The sequence below is a fragment of the Seriola dumerili genome, unplaced genomic scaffold, assembly GCF_002260705.1.
Source record: "Seriola dumerili isolate Sdu_G_001 unplaced genomic scaffold, Sdu_1.0 BDQW01000331.1, whole genome shotgun sequence".
NCBI classification, from domain to species: domain Eukaryota; kingdom Metazoa; phylum Chordata; class Actinopteri; order Carangiformes; family Carangidae; genus Seriola; species Seriola dumerili.
This window is the reverse complement of record NW_019174586.1, coordinates 12,084,707-12,105,116: the sequence shown is the minus strand read 5'-3', so window position 1 is coordinate 12,105,116 and position 20,410 is coordinate 12,084,707. Positions and strand designations below refer to the sequence as shown.

The 20,410-nt window shown below is 39.9% G+C and overlaps 1 protein-coding gene across 4 annotated transcripts in view; it reads right to left on the bottom strand.

Moving 5' to 3' along the window:
• The window catches only part of fstl5 (follistatin like 5), a 168,697-nt gene extending 150,720 nt beyond the window's left edge, over positions 1-17,977 (bottom strand). For all 4 annotated transcript variants that reach the window (XM_022760203.1, XM_022760205.1, XM_022760204.1 and 1 more), the window contains exon 1: positions 17,629-17,977. In XM_022760203.1, the coding sequence (XP_022615924.1) occupies positions 17,629-17,651 (23 nt within the window). In that variant the 5' untranslated portion in view covers positions 17,652-17,977. The remainder of the gene's footprint in view (positions 1-17,628) is intronic.
• Between the last annotated feature and the right edge of the window lie 2,433 nt (positions 17,978-20,410).

Here is a 20,410-nt window from a genome sequence, read left to right as displayed (position 1 = left end):
TATTTGGTTTAAGCTGCCGCCGAGCAGTTTAATATTCAGCTGTCAATTACTAGTTATTATTGTGCAATAGCATTACTGAGTCATTTTTTATAGACCGAGGTGCAGTTGTTCCTCTGTGTAGTAGTATTGTTGTAGGCCTATGTTGTGTATGTATTGGTTGGGGTTAAATGCTCCTCCCACTACAGCACCCCCAACCTAAAACATCTTCCCGTGGCCGGACTGTACTGTTCATATTCATAGGGAAAAATTTCTTAAATCAATTCCCTCATTTAAGTTGTTTCTAATTGATCTTGAACCTTACTTTGACTCTCTCAAATTGGTAACAAACAAGAAGCCCAAGTCAGCAGTTAATATATATTTTGAAATGTTTGTCTGAAGAAGTCACACCTATATTTATCCTTTTTTTTTTTTAATCTTTGTATTTGTTGTTGTTGTTTTTTTTAAAATTATTTTCACATTTTTTGTGTTTTAGTTTTTTATTATTATTTATAATCATTTTTTATATAGTTATAAATTAGTCATTCATTTCTTATAAAGTGCAGAAAACCGGAAAAACCCTAAATTAAAACAATATTTGCTGTGACCACCCTTTGCCTTTATAACTGCACACACAGTTTTTCGAGGCACTTGACAGGTGACTTGTTACAAGCGTCCTGGAGAACTTGCCACAGTTCCTGTGTGGATTTAAGCTGTCTCAGTGTTTTCAGTGTCTTTGTGTAATCCCAGACTGAATCCATGATGTAGACACCAAGGCTCTGTGGGGGCCAGACCATCTGTTGTAGGACTCCTTGTTTTTCTTGTCTCTGAAGATACTTATGACTCTGACTGTATGTTTGGGGTCATCGTCATGCTGCAGAATGAATTTGGGACCAGTGGCCTCCCTGTTGAATAAGAATCTAAACCTCTAAAGTGCCTCAAACTTTCAAACCGCACTGTATGGTATATAAAGTAAGTATATACTTAAAATATAGTGTAATGTTTGCCTAACACATAAAGTTATAACGTACAAGGGTTCTGAATAAAGAATAAGTGAGAAATCTTTCTCCAACCTCAACCACTTTTTTTAGACAGAAGGGTATCATTTATAAGTTATAAACAAGGTGAATTTTAAAGCAGGGTTTTTCTTACTCAAGAAGGTCGATTTGTTTTTTACTTCTGCATTGTCATCAGCAATGGATGGGCCTTTGCACCCTTGATTCTTCTGCAAATTTTGTGGCATGTAAACAGCTGTTTTTGTATTTGTTTGTTTTTTTTTTAGAAGAACCACCCTCACTACAAGAGGATCTGTACTTCCAAGAGATTAACTTTGTTTTGTATACATAAGAAGTTAGCCTGACAGCTACATTTCTTTATTGCTGATTTAATGGGATTTGCTCATAATGTAGTTTGAGTTTTGTTTTTCAGAAGTTCTGAGTCTGTACGCTGTAGACTAAACAACAATGTCAACTTCAGACTGGATGATTAAACACTTATTTGTGTTTTGAAGATCCAGTGGCTGGTAAAGACAATAAAAATTACTTTATTCACCAGGCTCAGTCAAAATGAAGCCCAACTGTACAGCTGAGAGATTTTGCGGTTGGGGCTCCAGGGCCTTCAGCTAGCAGGGATGCGGTGGTTGCTCCCAGTTTGCACTGTAAACCAATGATTTCCTAGAGAGGCTTGTTTGAAATTATTCAAATTGTCAGCGAGGTCACTGGAGGGGAACGTGAAGTCAGCAGATAAACTGCTCCCCACCCCCCCACCCCACCCCATCCCACCCCCCACCTCCTTCACCATATGCTTCAGCTGACACATTCCTGACCCCCTGTGGGCAGCTCTCTTAAAGCACACTCAGTGGTATTTTCTATGTAGAGATCAATTTGGTTGAAGTACTACAGTTTGTCTCTGAGATATCTGGAGAACACTGGAGCATCTGCTGTGTGTTTGCTGCCCAACCACCCTGCCACAGCATGTCTTATTTGGCAGAGTTATCATGGCACTTCTCATACTCATACATCCCCGGCAGCACTGTATACTGATAAAGGACTCCTTCAAGTTCAAAGCACGTCCAAAACCACAGGCGACACTCTTCCCCCTGGGGTAGTGCTTCCGTTTGGTCCCTGTTCTTCCCTTACAAATGCTGAAAATGCTGTGCCAATCTCTCAGATGGAGCAGTTCCTTACAACAAAGAAACAGAGGGATGACTTTGAATGTCATACATGCCTAAATGAGTATCTCATATAGTATTCATGTTATGCCCTTGCATGGTGTCTGCATGAATCGTTTTCAAGAATTCCTTACATCCTACGACTGCTTTGTTATTATTTTGGTGCATAAAGGAAACATCAGCTGCCTCTGTAGGCTACACGTTTATGATGTGCATAAAAATGAAATGCTTGAGGTTTGAAGAGGACATGCTGAGAATGTTTTGCATAGGGTGAGAAGAAAGCATTTTACTACAGTTTTCTGGTACTTCTAGAGGAGTAAAAAAACTCTAACAAATCAAACAGACCATACTACATTTCTTTCTGCAAGACTGGCAGTCAGCGAGTCAGTTAATAAATGGCGAAGTGGGTTCATCAAAAGGGGCAGCTCTTGCCTGGAGGTTAGAGGAGTTGGCGGGTGAATATAAGGTTGTAAACTTATATTCTCCAACTGGCTCAGAGAAACGGGGTGTTTGAAGGGGCAACCATCTCCCCTCCTTCACAAAGTACTGCTGAGATTCCCCCCCCCGGACACAAGTACTCAACCCTGATGAAGGCCACAAGCCAAAAAGTGTTGGTCTAACAATAAAGCTGCTCTGTATACCACAAGCGTTGCAGGAGTATTGACTTCTCTCGAAGTACTCAACCCCAAAAATCTACGGTGAAACTAGAAACTGATGAACAGCATGAGCAAGGGAGTAAGGAAAAACGATAATCTGATATTTAACCTATACGTAACAGGGAGAAGTTAGAGTTTTGTATTTGTATAATGACCTTTCTTATTTCACAAATCTCATATCCCCAAACACAGACCTCATAACATTATGCTATAAATTGAGCAATATATAGGCCATAAACCGAAAATTAAAATTGAATTGTGTGTCGGTCGTAAAGCTTTTACAGGATTTGATTTTTTTTTTTTTTTATTATTATTCACCTTTTAAGAATGAAGCCATAAAACATTCGTCTGCTCACTCGTAGCAATGACGCCAAACTCTCCAATTCCCTTCCAGGCTGTGCAAATCAAAGCTGTTAATTTCGACACTGATAAGAAGCCTGCACTGGTAATTCATTAAAGGTGCAATTTAAGATAAATGTAAGATTGTTTTTAGTGAATTTCCAGAACAACTACCAACCTGTTAAGGATCTTTCCAAAATTAATCGCATTCCTTTATTTCCTTTTATTTCCAGCACAAGATTCACTCTGTTCATACTGAGACAATAAGATGACACTATTATTTCATCGCATCACTCATGGCCAATTTTTACTATTTAATTATAATACAGGCAGTCACATGTTTGAGGTGGTCTTTTTTATTTATTACATTATTGTTAAATCATGTCATTGTTATTAACATGTTTCATAAAACTCACTTATTACATTACTTTGTCTTTAAATACACATTTCCCAAGAACTGGATGGTTCAAGGTTCAATATACTAAAAACTGATTCTTGACAAAAACGATCCCACTCAGCCACTTTTCCCAGAGCTTTCACCTGTTTTACATGGTCTTAATCAGTAGATATGAAGTTTACTCTGTTGTCATGGGCATGGATCTGTCCACCGTTACTATTATGGTTTCCTCCATAGCAGTTTGAGAGTATGACTTTGGTTAGTCCTGAGAGTGCTATATGGATGAGGAATGGTGGATAAGGTTAAAAGGTCCAGAAAAAAAAGTTGAAGTTGAGTTAGAACTGTTTTGCCAAAGGACTAAAGAATGAACTTTGATGCAGAACAATAGATTTGTATGATGGATACTGTTTTGCTACTTTCCAGTTTTTTATTTTATAACAGTGTTTTATCGCTGTGCAGTATAAAGCATAAATACAGTGCTGGTCTGCCTCCTTTGTTTTTTGGCAACAACTTGGGAGCTACATAATCACTGTTGTAGAGTTTTAATACAACACGGCCAGAGAACACTTGTCTATTAAATTCTCTGGCCAACACTGTTGAAAGTTTCTCCTTTGACGTGGTGATGTGGTTTGAGTTCCTGTAATTTGTACCGTTTCATCTGTTCAGGTGACTGTCGCTGCTTGTGATAACTGCCCAGTCCTTCTGTTTGTTCCAAGCTGTTGCAGCAGCTGGAAACATAAAACACATTATTTCCTATGTGACAGAGGATTCTTCCAAAACTATAAACCAGGTGATTAGAACCTCAAATGTGAAAGCTGTCATGATTGGGATATTCTTTGACTTGCAAATCTGTGATATCATTGAGCAATAAAGAGTAAAACATTTTCCCCTTTTCCGCAGGAACCTTTCCGTGAACCCAGAAAAATGGTTAGGGTTGTAGATCCTGCCCCAGAAATGTCCTCACGCTCCCGAGGTTGTACTTTCTCATGGTTCACGAACAAACACGTCGGGTTTGTAGCACTAGAGGTCACTGACTGGTCAAATACAGCATTCGTTTAGACATCCGCCAACCTTTCCTGTGCAGTTCAAATTCCCTCTCTACCGCTGCTCATCTAATTTCATAATCACCATTATTGAAATGCAAAACACAGTTGTGCTACAAGAACTTTTAGTCACTGAATTAGTCCCTTATTTTCTGGTGCTCCTTAGCTCCTGGGACTATTTGGTTAAAAAGCCTTGCTGAACACGTTATCATCTAAATATCAGATTCTAACTTATATTACAACACATCTCATCAGCGCTTCTTCTCTCGGAAGAATGCGGCAACTTGAACAGTCTTGCCATGTACCCAGAATTAGGTGGTTTGAAGCCACCTCCTGACAAAACCATCATTGTGTAATCACCGGCAATTCATCTAAAATGACATGGTGACAGATGTTTTGGTGAGAGGATGTACAGCATCTTTTTGCTACGAGAGCACTTCCTCTGCAGACGCCCAGCTGTGCAGGCAGCTGTATCTGCTGACAGCTAACATGGATTCTGCTTTGTGTGCAGCCTCTGATTTTCCTGTGATCTCCATATTTGAGAAGAAGATACAGTTGCATTCAACATATTTAACTCATGTTTTTACACGGACCAGCTCATCTGTGAACTTTAGGTAATGCCGCAGTCGCCAACAATTACAAGTCTCTGCTTATACGTAAAGATTTTGAGTGACCGTGTCTTAAACAGTGGAACGTATACGGGTCAGTGAGTACTTTTACATTCAGAAAGAAAGACATCAGTGTTTCCATGACACATTAACTAACTCGAGCTCACCGTTGTACTACAAATCCTCCAACCTCAGCGATCATGTAGGTTTGTTCCCACCTTCTAGTACGACTCATGGGAGCGTCTCCTGACACAGCGCCTCTGTGGTGGCAGGCGTACCGGACCCCCATCATCATGGTTGCAATAATAACTACCGATTAGGGTTATTGAACAGTTTGGTTAGGTTTAGGAAAACACATTGGTTTGGGTGTTAAGTACTTCCTTAAGGTTAGAGGACCATCGTCATCATGGTTAAGATAATAAATACGTGGTTACGCTTGTGGAACAGTCGTGGTTAAAAGAAACAACAATGACAACTGATTTGAGAAACAAATACCGGTCTCCTGTGTCAGTGGACTCAGCCATTCACGCTAACCTCCTCCTGACGCGGACTTGGTCGCTCAGTACACTACATGACTCGACTTCCGACTGTGCTCCCATCATAGTTACTACGGCAGCTAGAGGTCGCCTGACAATGAAACATAACTATAGGTCTTTCTAAGCTGCTTGCACAAACGAGAGTTTTGCTCTGTAATAACAGTCCACTGTTCAGATAGGTGAAAGTGTTAACACTTCATTAACTGTATCCTGGTTTGTGCTATTCACAGCAAGATAATGAGGAATAGCAGTTATGGTATGAGAAACGTGCGAAAAGGGCACTTAAAAAAATAAAAAGTGTGGCTGTGCTTTATTTATTTCTTCTCATCTCAGGAGCAATTTTTAGAAAGGAAGGATTTCTTTGTGAAGCTTAAATTGAGTCCAAATAGTTGAGGCAAATCTGAGCAGGCCTTGAAAAAGCTGAGGCCCAAACCTGGCACGTCCTTAATCATCTCTCAGATATTCTGGATCACGTCCAAATAAGAGGCACTTGAGCTGCCTAATGTCCTTCCATAATCACCATGATATATTAAATATGACCAGTTATGCTAATGGATTAATTCATTAAGCTAATTAATGCACTAATTTGTATATATTTTATGTCAATGTGATTGGCTTCATATAACATGCAGGTGTTAATATCAACTCTGTGCGGCGTTGTTAAGAAACTAATTTGAAGAAAATAAAATGTTCTTTATAAATATGCAGATTTATGCATTAAGATGCTCTAAAAGCAGGTGAGGTGATCCAGTGACCTGCAATTTGAGTATTAAATATGACAGACAGTCACTGAGATGATGATGTGGCGCCTTGCACCATGTGCTGTGCTGTTGGGGGATAAAAAACACGATGGCGAGGAAGGGTAACAGGCAGGATGAAGTAGTGGGAGTCCTTGAAGTGACATGGGTCACCTCACTGCACCAAATAATTAACAGCACCTACGTGAACTATATAACAGGTCCATATTTTCATACTTTGTCATTTTACCTTCTATTACCCAGAGGTTATGATTTTTTTTTTTACAGTACATTAAGATGTATATTTCACACCACAGTAGCATATTTAAATCCGAAGTACTTAACCTTAAAAACTATTGCTGTTAGGGTCATCTCTCTCTTTTTGACTTTGCCCAGCTGAAAACATAGTTTTTCTAAACTTCTCCTACAACTTTTGTGTCTGATAGATAATATATGTTCACCGCAGACCACCGTCTCGATTCTTTCCTCTTGGGTCCGGCAGACAATCTTCTTACAGATGTTCATCTTTAACTGTCCAGGGAATGATCCGCTGACGTCCACGTTCATTGTTACACACAGTCCACTACAATATCAGTCCACTATTCAGTCTACATTGAGCAGTGCCAAACCAATAACTGGGAGTTAAAAGAGCACATTGCAAGGCCAGTTGTTGAGGAAGCGTCACTCCTGAAATTTTCCAAAGATATTGCCATTTGGTTGGGAAATAAGATTTGTCATTTCTCCTATGTTAGACACAGGGTGTATAGATTTGCTAATAGTATCAGGCATATATTTTCCCTGTATTAATTATGGATATGAGTTAAATGTTACTTTCTTGTACATATTATTTCTTTGGTTCTTTTTTAAATATTGTTTTGGTAAATGAATCATTATTCAATGGCAAGTTGCAGCATGTACCCCAGACTTTTCGCTGCTGCTGAATGTCTTACCATGTCACTGGAAAAAAAATAATTTCAACTTTTTAAAAAAAACAAAACAAACTTGTTTGTCTGTAAATCTGACACATTATCCACTGTTGAGGTTGCATTCCTTTCATGCTCAGTGAAGCCTGCCTGCATGAGTAAAAGTTACAAAAGCTAGGATCTGACACCAGAGACTTACTAGACAAATTATCAAATTTGCGAACAATGTTTGCTTATTGTTTGCCGTGCTGCTTTAATTTTCGGATCAGTTGTGAACCGGGGACCAAGGGTGGCACAGGGGGAACTCATCACAATGGCAGCCGTGCTTCTGACCTGGCCTGGTACCAACTGGCAACTGAACAAACAATTCGCAATTAAAATAGACAATTGAAATATCCAGAAGAGCTACTAAATGGACTTTTAGATGAGACTGCAAGTTGCTGCTTCCAAGGTCAAGAATGAACTTAATGTCCTTAAAGCAATCAGGGAAAAAAAAGGGACTGATGAAGATCGTGCAATATGATCAAAATCTCAGGAAGAGCTCCGAGATGGACCTTGACATGAAGGTGTTTTGTCAAATGATCTTTACAAAGTCAAGGATAAAATTTGACTCTCAACAACTGGGTTAGAGTTTGCTGGTGGGAAGCCAGTGAGGACTCGACTCCTTACTGCACCATCAGCGACATCGTTTGTGAACGCTCTGCTGGCAGGGTCCTTTTAACTGTATCGAATACCAGCGCAAATGAATTTCAGAGAAACTTGTCTCATCTTTTCAAAACCCCTTTATCAATCACAGGTCCCTACAGTTACAAGCTTCTGAGTTCACTGGCTCGCTAAATAATTAGTGCAGATTTCTTAGGATTTGTGAACCCTCACTTTCTCTGGACTTCAAAGAACAGCTTGTCGTCGACAACCCTCTCTCTGAACCCTTTAGGACACCGCTGCTCCAATATCCCAGACTCATTAGACGGGACGCACGGCTCCAAATGCCAAGCGGATAACGGCGGGGCAGCCGTGCCACCAGATAACAGATAAAGACGGAGATAGGCCCTTGTGTAAAATTGTTGGCTACATGTTGTGATGACATAATTCATTATCCCCCATCCTTTTTATGAGGCTGTTATCGGTTTCATTCAGATGTCTATCCAAATGCATAAAATGTGATTACACTGAGCTTTGAACTTATGCTGGCGCATTGTGCCTTCTCACTAAATCCCTAGCGCCAGTTACATTTTACCACTGAAGGAGAAACGTCACAAACACTTGGGAGTATGTTTATTGTGTCGTGTGTGTGTGTGTGTGTGTGCATGTGTGTGTGATTAGACAACGCATGTATAGTTCAGGGTCTCTATATTTATGCCTACGTAACTGTCACTCATCTCTTTTTACACCCAGACCCGTAATTAAGTTTTGATATACTCCGCTGCCACTATTAGAGTCACACAAACAGATCCCATTTTACGTATGTGAAATGTTTAGTGAATGTGGGAATATGTGAGCCAGTAAGGACGGCAAAGTGGATGAGAAGAAGTTATTTTTCTGCCCTGGTAGCAACTGCAGAACCCGAGAGCTAAATCACTTTCAAAGTTAATCTGCTATAAATCCTGGCAGGCAGTCCAAATCTAGGCAGAGAAACTTTTGAAACCGAATGTGGAATTTCAATGATCCTCGCATTCAGAAAGTCGTTGCTTCACTGGAATTCAACAACAATACCAGAGGCAAAACAAAGAAGGTATTTCCCTTCCTGAGAACACCAGCATCTCACTTCATTGCTGCTTGACTCTTACACTGTATGTGGGATACGAAAGGACTTCTGTTGGGATCATGAAGATGTCAACTGTGTGAGACTGGTGCATGCACCGAGAGGAGGCGGGGGGATTTTGAGCAGGGAAAACATTAAGAAAGTCATTAGGGTAACTAGAGTTCAGCTGGTCAAACACTGGAACGTTAATGAGCCTCTGATGTGTTTCTCAGTTAGCAGCCTGCTTTGTTCTCAGCAGGACTATGGATGTTTTATGTTATGGACTATGGGCTTTCAGTGATCACTGAGACAGGCTGAGGAATCCTGCAGGGACTCAGACATTACTCTGAACTTCACAGTTGTCTTGTCCAACTTCATTTTTCTGTCTTGTTTAAGACACAAACATGATGAAAATGTAGAGAAATGTGTCTTTAATGAGTTCATGTGCTACACACAATAATGTTCTGGACATTAAATAGTTTTGACCAAACTAACTGATTAGGCTACTAGTTTCCTTTTTGTGTTTTGAAATTTTGGAAAACACACTATATTTGCTTTCTTGCGGAGAATCAACTGAGAAGATCAATACCACTCCTTTGTTTCTATGGTAAATATGAGACTACAGCCAGCAGCTGGTTATGTTAGCTTAGCACAAAGACTGGAAACAGGGGGAAACAGCTAGCTTGGCTCTGTCCAAGCCATAGTGTTAATCCCATTCCGATAGGATTAACACTGGGGGGAGAGGAGGTTAAAATAGTCCCTGTGGTCCCTGGTAATTTAACTCCAGGTGGGATTTTAAACTTTGTGAAATTGTGGCCTGTAATAAACATGGACATTCAGAAGTATTAACCAAAAGAAAAAGCCAATAAATGCATATAAACCATAAAGAGATATGCTTCAGAAGTTTATTTCATGATCAAAATAATCCACATAATATCCATGAGTAATACACATGAGTGCATTACAAACAGGAACTGCTATTAGCTAATCTGGTGTACTTCTAATGGTGTTAATTTGCCAAAAGCTAAATACGTATATTCTAAAACCTGGGTTTTAAAAGTGGTACGTACCTTCCCGTAACTGACATTACAACAGCTCATTTGATCAGCTATTACAGGGTCCAACGGTCCTGATGGCTTTAATTTTCTCTGCCGTCATATTGGTTCCCAGGCCTATGTTGCTGTTAACATGTTTCTGTTTATGAGATTGGTAAAAATATTTTTCTTCCTCTTTCTTTCTCCATTTTCACCCAAAAGCAAAATTTGACACAAACCTAAAATGCAGGGGGAAAAAAATATCCACTTTAAAATAGAAGGACAGGATTTAATTTACAGGTGGGCCCGTGAGTTTGCAGAAAGACGATATGTCATTTCATCAGTAAATATTACCTGGGAGGAGGTGAAACATTACTCACATCTGCACTGGATTAAAATCACTGACCAGAGCAGGTAATGTTAAAAGCACCCCACCTTCCCTAGAGAAATAAATCCCATCCGATTGGGGCTTAAGGCAACAAAATCCACCTACAAGAGCCAGGTTACCCGTTTCCCGTCTTTGTGATAAGTTAAGCTACCGTCAGCTTGTTATAGCTTCATTTTTACTGCACCGTATTTAAGTCTCGGCAAGAAGGTGAATTAGTGTATTGAGCCAAAATGTCAAATTATTCCTATAAAGTGCTAATAAAAATTGAAACATGTACAATTCCCCGACAACTTTATCTGAAGATTGTTCTCTGTGATTGAAAGACCCAGATTGTTTTGTTGATAAGATTGTTAGTTTGTGTGTTTTTGTGGTTTTTTATATCAATAATTATTATTTTGTATATACAGTATCTTTATATGTATTTTAAAAATTAAAGCATATTAAAGTAACTTCACCTACAATAGGACTTGTAGGGAAATTGTGGGATTCTAGGCTTAAAGACTAGCACTGCTAGCACTTGTAACGAACCTCTATGTTTCCTAGGAGTATATCATATGTCTTTGATCCACCCAGGCAGTCATCTACGAAAAGCCAGATAGCACACTGTGACCAGTCCTCAGCTGCCAGTTTGTACTATATGAAAATTTGATCAAATTCATCCTCAGGGGGTGTGCACATTATTCATCACAACTCTGAATAACCACCCAGTGAGAAAATGAAGTGATTCTAATATATCTTTTGTCATGCACAGGATTTCTGTCTAGCTTGGCACGACATCTGAGAATTATAAACAGCCTACTGTGTACTATGAGCTCCAATTGTACCCTTGGATTCATCCAAAAGCCACAATTATTAACAACTGAGAGCATGAGTGAGCTCCAGATTACAAAATATTTCCAACAGTCATCCTGCACAGCAGAGGTTTGAGGACCTTTTTGTGCAGCGACCAGAGTGCCCCAATAAGTTCTGTGTGACAAAGGTTTGACAACTGGGACTTGGACATTATATGGTCCACATTACAATCGTTTATGATCGCAGGAGTCTCACATACGAGGCAGTAGCAGGAAAGACCTTGACTTTTCTTTTATAGGCGTTTAATTTATAGACCATTTCAAATGTCATGAAGTCCCAGGCTGTCGCTACAACTCTGCAGGAAAGGCCTGGCAGAGGTACACGGCTCTCACAATTGTTAACAATCATTACATAATCAGACTGATCTGATCGACTGCACTGTGCCCGGAAGAATGGCGTCACACTTGGCCGCAGTGGCAGTGAACAGTGAACTGCGACCTGTGATGCCATTAAAATGCAACGCATGGCCAGACCACCCCAACACCCGCCTCCCCAAGTGTCATACGCTTCCAACAAACGGCAAACAACAGAGTTATTATCTCAGAGACAGACTGTTACGTCTCCTATCTAGTCTTGGCCAGCGCCACCAAAACCCCCACCCATGCAAACATATTTTACAATGCCTCGAGCCACATGTGCCATCACTGTGCTTGCAGTACACTGACAGGATTAGCACAGAAACCTAGAGCCTGTTGACCCTCACCCTTTAGGTTTGTGCAACTTCTATTATGGTCTGACCATCTGCCAAAGAGCACTCAGACAGAAAGAGAGCCGTCTCAATATTTCACCCTGCCTTGGCTTTAAAGAACCCACGAAAGCCTTGTTCTGCTGTACCGTATGAAATGGGTTATGACAATAACAATTTAACAATCCACTTGGAGTTCAATCAAGATGTGGGAGTGGAAGAGGTCATGCTTCAGAAATCTAGAGCTGTTTGAAAAGTCAGGAGACAGAGCCTCATACTGTTGCCTTAGATTGATCCTCAAAGCAAAGGAAAAAGAAATGTGATCCAGTGGAAATGCTACCAGCTTGACTTCACTGCACACAGAGCCGACATTCTAATACATCATTACAGCAAGTTAACCATGTGCTAATAATCTAAATTACATTATAACTGTTCTCATCTGTAACTGCTACATGCTTTAAAGCAGCAGTGAGGTCCTGTAAAAGATGAATGCAGCGTGCACAATGGAAGGAAACATCATCAAACAACCCTCCTGTTTGCCAGGATATATAAGAATGTCAGGAGGTAGTGTCTCCTACACATGGCAGAAGGATGACATATTTCAATGTGTGTGGGTCTACTGCACAATAACGATTCTGCGTATTGAAGAGGGGAACAACAAAGACGGACACAGAAACACAGATGGGAGTTGGCAGCGGTTTAAAGCTTAGCTCAAAGTGCAAAGAATGGAGATGCAATAGGGGAAGTGTTATTGTCGAGCAGAGCTGGGGCTGAGCTATTGAGAGATGAAACATGGTACCCTAACAATTGGTATATCAAAATGTACATAAAAACAAAATGAGATTCTCACCGTTGAGAATTGTTGTTTTCACTCTATTCATTCAACTGATTCTTATTATTCAAATTGTGTTACAAAGCTCAAATGTTAAATATGAGTCAGAGTCACCATCCATACCAAGGGTTGCTGGTCAATTAAATGGAGAGGATTCAAGAGGTAAATACCATACAAATAGTACAGCTGGGCCCGTTTATAGAAGTGCTTCACACACTAAATTGCTCTAGAGGAGTCACTCTGGTTGTAATGGGCAACCTCCCAGGTGCGAACGTATGTACTCTAACTGTGAATGTGAAACCAGGCATCGCTTAGAAAGAGTATATGCAAATCTTCTAACTCAGGGTCAGAACAGGTGGTTTCTTATAACTCAGACAAAATTCAAATAGTTGGATATTTTGGGAATTATGCTTATTCACTTTGACAAGAGTTACGCAAAGATTGATACACTCCTTTGTCTATGCTTGGAGTTTCTATACGTAGGCCTTAATGTTTATTTAAAAAAAAAAAAAAAAGAACCTGTTGAAACAGTTTCTTTGCAAACAGCTGGGGTGAGGTCTTGTCATCACTGTGAGGTTGCCAGGCGAACAGTGGAAATGCTGCACAGAGGTGCTTGGTGGATGGACAAATTGTTCATTACATCATATACCAAATTATATTTTTTAGATTTTGTCTCCATATGGAATAAGCAAATGAGCAAAAACATGTCAATATTTTTAAATTTGAACAGCACAAGGCTAGCTGTTTCCCCCTGCTTTCCAGTCTTTATGCTAAGCTAAGATAATCGCCTTCCAGATCTTAATGTACAGACATGAGAATGGTATCCGTCTTCTTGTGATGGTGTGTGAGATCTCTTAATAAATATCACTGGTTGTCAAGAGCAAAACCCACCTGCATGACAGGATACCAATTAAGTAAGTACCCATATCATTTGAGTGAACTGAACCTTTAGATATCAAAAGTAGCTTTGAAAAAGATACGATGAGGAACTCAAATGTGACAGGATGTTTAAATCTCCTGTTAAACCATTAGCCCCTCCTACGGTTAGAAAAGACACAGGTGCCCAGTCATGAGATGGCACAGTGCAGTAATCAGCGTTCAGCTGAAAGTGACCTTTAAGAATTTCCTCCACTAAAGAAACGTTTCCGTCTAAAAAGTCCTCAGACAAAGAAAGAGATCGGACCAGGGCACAGGCGGACAGTTCATGGGGACTACTGGTTCAAATCCTGGTCGACCGGTTACCTGTAAAAACATCCGTAAAGTTTCTTAAAAGTTTCTACCGGCTCCATCAGTGTCTTTATCGGCTCCATCAGTGCCATTCCTGCAACGGCGGTCTCTGCGAATAAATCCAGGGCTGAATTTCTTTCCCAGTCCAACCGTGGAAACAATACAGTTCTAGCATTACCGAGATGGAGAGACCTACGAGCTGCTAAAGGGCTTTTCTTCTCCTCAATGTGTCAGTAACTTGATGGCTGCATAATGCTACATGTGTATTTTCATTTGTATCCGGCTACGTTAGGCATGATAACGTTAGCTAACTTGCTATTACTGATGTGATGAATGTGTTTGGCAAATGTGGCTGTCCTTAGCTGGCTTACTGCAAGCGTTGCTGTGGAGCATATCACGGCAATGCTAGCGTGGGCTAATGGTTGTGGTTGGATTGTTTTTTGAAGGCTCTTGTGTACATGGTAACTTTATTCAGTTGTGCTTCCTGTTGTGTGTTGAGTGGCCACCTTCACTGGGCTTTGTAACACCTTGCTGTGCATTTGTTTTGGTCTTAGATGCTGGTGGTCTACTGTGACATCTAGTGGCAGTGCCACATCTATATACAGTATGTCACCTTGTTCCATTACTTGGTTTAGTAGTATTATGTTGATACATGATCGAAAGGCACCTAAACATAAGGAATTTTGTTGATCCCTGCTTTCCAAAGGAGCTGCCAGGGTTACAGTTCATTCTGATCCCCCATGTTTATTCAGTGTCCCAGTAGGAACCACTGGAAGCTTAGGATAGCACAGTAGCCCTAAGGAGGCTGGTGCGAGATCATGATGTCAGTGGTGGAATGGGAGAAATTCAAGGATCTGACTACATATTGAGAAGTTGGCCACAGGATTTGTGGATGCACCTGACATTTGTACAAAAAACCACAACAGTAATGCTGAGAAACTGTGCTTGTTAAAACCAGTTTGCTCTGTAAAACAGCCCATAAAGACATCTTAGAGGGTAAATGGTAAAGATTTTTGACCGTGCTGTGAAGCCAGGGCACCTGAGATCATTGTGAAGACCCTAAATTGGTGCCATTTTCAGTAGCGGCGCAATTTTCCTCACAAAACATACAGCTTTATTGTCATATCATCCAGATATGCCCCCTACTACCAGCTACCATTACTGGCTCCCCACACCTTCATACAGAGTGCTTTCCTTCTCAAATCTGAAAGGCTTTGGTCAGTTTTTTTTACCATTTTTTTTCTTCCTCCAGTGAAAAGTAATATTGACTCAAAAGCCTTTGCCTCCCCATGGTGCTCGAAGAAAGTCATTGTAATGAAAAGCAGAGCAGCTCCATTAACACCACTACCTGCTCAGCTCGCTCCATCTCCTACCTGTTGTTAAATGGCTTAATTGGATCCGAGGTGGAAAAAAGAAGGAGTGGACAGACTTTCTGTAGTGTTGGTGTGGTGAAGCAAAATGTTTTGCCGGTGAGGATATTCTGAATACTGCTGTTTGGTTTTGTCTGTGTCCTCGTGGTTTTGAACCCAACTGTGAGTATCAGTATCATTTCAGTGAAGAAAGCCTACAGAGTCTGAGAATGAGCATTGTCTTATCTCTCTTTCCATGTCCCTCTAAAACCGAGTCTGTTATTTATTGAAACTATAGCACATTTATCTTGTATCCCCACTATACGCCACACAATATATATTATATGTATCCTATATTAATGATACATTACTTGGTCCCCGGTTCGTATTCAAGTGGATAATCAATTAGAGAATGCAGCCTTGAAAAACAGATCCACTCATTCATCCGATGCGCCAACTGGAAATAGATTCTATCTTGTGGTTTCAAAGAGCTTTCACAGTTAAATTGAATGCATTGTGGGAATAAAGGCATTGAAGTTGGATTGCAAAGGCCTACAGATGGCTGAGCGTTCAAACTGCATGGTTTCTGTAGTGTTCACACTTCCTCGACAAGAATTTCAATTACTGTTGCAATTAGTTTAGAAATGTGTTGGGATCGTTAGTTTCTGTGTGCCCTGTGAAACACAAAGAGAGTCAAAAATTGTGTAGGAAATACAATATACAGACTGCCAAGGATCTGAAGCGTAGATCAATACACACATTCTTTGTCTTGTCTGTGAAATGATGAAGCTGTCACCAGGCACCTTGCCCTCAAAAAATAGTCAGACCGGAAGTGCTTGTTTTAAGTGAAGGTAAAAGACACTATGATATACTTACAGTCATTAATGGAAGACATCATCAGATCGTTTACATCAGTAAAAGTAGAATATCACACTCTAATAAGAGTCTGTTACAAGTAGAAACTGCATTGGAAAATTTTCTTAAGTAAAAGTACATAAGTATTATTCACAAAATCTACTTAAAGTGAAAGGTAAAGTAGTGACTGCAGATTGTTACACTATTATATTATTCAATCATTAATGTGAAATAGCATTTTGTTGTCAAGGTAGAGGTTGTTATATGTTTAAGTTATTTTAAGTTTTATCTATCACAGTGAACCATATTTTTGATAAATACCATCAAATGTTTTGCATGCAAGATCTCAATTTGTCAAGTAACTAGAAACTAAAGCTGTAACTAGTTGCCTAACTAGTAAAACTGCCAAATTATGCGGTGAAGTGGCAAAAAATGAAATTAATTCATTATAATACAGATGTATCAGTTTGTATTGATTGTGCTGTATAGATGATATTTTTTCTCTAGCAAACATTAATGTGGCTCTATATCTACAACAGAAGCCTCTTCAAAGGATTTCAGCCTGCACATCAGAGTACTATCGATAGCAGAACTTAATCTGGTTTAAGGTTGGTTTAAACACCATCTGCTGCACTATTAAAAAAAAAACAAGACCCCAAATTTTCATTCGCAAACCATCAAACAACACAATTAATGGCCATCCCCGGCGCAGGAGCCTGTAATATACTGCCAAATGAGTCAGGCGCAAAGCTGAGGATGAAAAACAAAAGTATAATCCCTCCGCTGCTAACGGTGTCACTCAAGGATTAGTGTGCCAAGGAAAAAAATAACACACTAAGTACTACGCGGATAAATTAAAAGCTCTGGGCAACATAGCGTGCCTCCAGTCGTTTCAAAAACATTGATTGTGCCACAGTGGGAAGTGTTGGTGCTTCAGTATGAGCGCCCCGGCAGAATAACAGCAAGTATAATCTCAACTTCAGATACCCTGATATCAGTCGATGTGAGCCTCTGGGACCTGGCGACGAGTAAATAGAAATGGTAAAAGCTTAAGGCAGTAGATTGGAAGATATTTTCTGAGTCAAGGAGAGTGACCTGATGGATTACTAGAAAAGAGTTGAGGCGCCTCGCTGCTGATGAGGGTTAAACTCGGTGTCTGATAGCGAGTCAGACAGAAAGGGGGACTTCCCATGGATGGAGCTCTGGTTCGGATGGGGTGAAACAATCAGTCCACGAAGAACAAAACACACAAGCACATAGGAGAATCACATTTTTTTTACCTGTGTGTCCAGACGTAAATCATCCAGGAGGATAATCCAAGCGTGATTAGCGCTGAACAAAAGGACGCAACACTTCTCAACAAACTACTATTAACGACAATCTCCAGCTCCGGTCAAATCCACGGCTGGTGTAGTGTAATTTCCGATGTGCAGAGAGAGAGAGAGATGTCCGCGGGAGAAGTTTGTATCTAAAAACAGCCAAAAGGGAGGTTGTTAATCCTTTCCCAAAATATAATCAATGTACAGTAGAGCCGCAGAGAGGAGGAAGAAGAAGAGCAAAGGGGACGTGGAGTTCAGCACCACGGCAGAGTGGACAGCTCCGACGGCGCAGCGATCTCACCTCGGCCGCTCTCCGGTCTCGTGTGCGCCACCGAGGCAGGAGCCACCAGCCCCAACCTCACCTACTGGCTCAGTCCCGACCGGATTTACATACAATCACGCGGGAGGGAGGGAGGAGAGGGAGGGATGAACCAATCACGAATATCCCGTAGTAGGCAGTATAAGCAACCAAAAAACGAGGACAGACTGACAGACGGGATGTGGAGCGGTTCGTTCGCTCCGTGCCAAACGAAACTGTCCTTGACTAAGACGGCGGATGAAAAGGAAAGAGAGGGGAAGAGAGAGAGTTGGCTTTCTTTATGGCTGCCCCACTCTCACACACACACAAGCCTTGTGTGCATATATATATATATATATATACACACACACATACACACATACACACGTGTACTCCAGTGATGGAGTGGTGAATAAAAAGGTGCTGTATCCACCGTTTTATTCTGCACTACATCACCACACTGTAGCGTTGCTGTTTGACCTCCAGGTGATCGTCATGTGGGAGGAATGATCGCTTTTTATTCGTTTGGTTTTTTTTTTTTCCTCTCTCTTTCTCCTTATTTTACAGACCTTATTGATCTGCCTCTAAAGGGGAAATCAGTATCTAATTAGAAGAGTAATCAATTCGGTAATAGGGAATGGTTGAAAGAAAATGTTTTATTATTACTTTTTTGGTGATGTTATTAATAACAGTAGGCCTAATAGTTACTCAAATACTGCATTTAACTACATTTTTACTTGAGTACTTGGGAAATACTGAACATTTTTACTCCACTACATTTATCTGACAGCTGGTTAAATATTCAGACTTCACATGCAAACATGCAGTCTGTGATCAGTTTATAAAATATGATATGTTGTTACAGATAAAGCTACCAAACAGTAGGTATCTACTAAAGGGTCAAAATCAGCTCCATGTCGACCAGGAAGAGCGTCAAAACATCTCCAATCACAATGATATACACAATTATACAATATATATATAATATACACTCTGAAAGGGGCCATTCTGCAAAAAAATACATTACTACTTTTAGTTCAGTAAAAGATCTTAGTACTTCTTCCATCACTGGTAGTAGTAGTTGTAGTAATAGTGGTAGTAGTAGTAGTTTGTGTGTCAGCCCACACAGACTTATAAGACACCAAAAATCTGTGGTGATGTTCAGACGTTTGAGTCGTTAAGTAGCGACACTGCAATGTGCATGTGTTTCATAAGTAAAAGCCTTGAATTCAAAGTTTACTTAAGTAAATGTATAAAATAACGGTTCATTTCAGGGTAATATTTGATTGTTATTACTGATGCATTTCAATGTAACCAGCAGTTTAATGTCATAGCTGGTCAAAGTGGAGCTCCTTTTTACATGTTTTACATCTATAACAATGCATGTTATATTATATTATATAAGATAATCTTATCTTTTTATATCAACAATGATGATTTGTGAAGTAACTAGTGACTGTATCACAAAATGTGAAGTGTCATCAAAGCTCAGCAAACATTTTATCAACAGCGGAGTGACTGTTATAAAGCTACAAGTATCCCAAAGTTGAGAGGATGTACTTGGTGCTCCAGCACCACCGCAGTAACAAAACCACCTGAACATTTGTCAGAAAAGAGCTCAGTTTCTTGAATTTAACATGACATTACTAACAAAGAACTGTGTCTCGTCTCTCAGGCTTTACAAATAAAATCTGACACAAAAAAAGATTCTCTTCCATAAAAAAGAAACTCAAGTTTTTCAGAATCATCCAACCACAAGAAGTCGACACAGACAAGTGACATTTTACTAAGAAATATAACCAAGTAAATAATGATATAATGAGCAATAGAACAGAAAATACGCTTCAGTTGCACCTAAATAACACAACAAACAAAGCCTTTTCCTGAACAGGGAGGTCGTTAATAATTAACCCAACTGTTTCTATAGCTACAGGCTGTGTAGCCTACTTGTACATACTATAATTGCACACACAGGTCTTTGATTTTGGCTAGTTGTATTAGTCCCCTTAATATTTTAAGAGCTTCATATAAGTTGAATCAGGTTGATAATATTCCTGTTACATGGATGTGTGCAACATTTACATGGCACCAAGAGCTGAGTTTGTCCTCTGTGCAAATAGTTATTTTTCCATTTTATCACTTATTCATGTTTTTATTTTTGTATAGCCTATTGTTTGGCTTAGTTTCTATTTATATCAATTTCTTTTTCTCTATTTACACTTCAAGATGTCAGACCCTTAGATTTCGCCCTGTACTGGCGGCTGCTCGTGGTGTTTTATAATTCTGTTAAGAATGTATGCCACTACACTATTTATATATGTTGTCCTGCTCTTTTGTATAATCCAGTCTACTTTTCGCACTGCGCTGTAACTGATTCTGCAAGATGTTCAATGCACATTATCTACTTGCAAATAGTTATTCACGTCGCTTTTATATACACTGTAA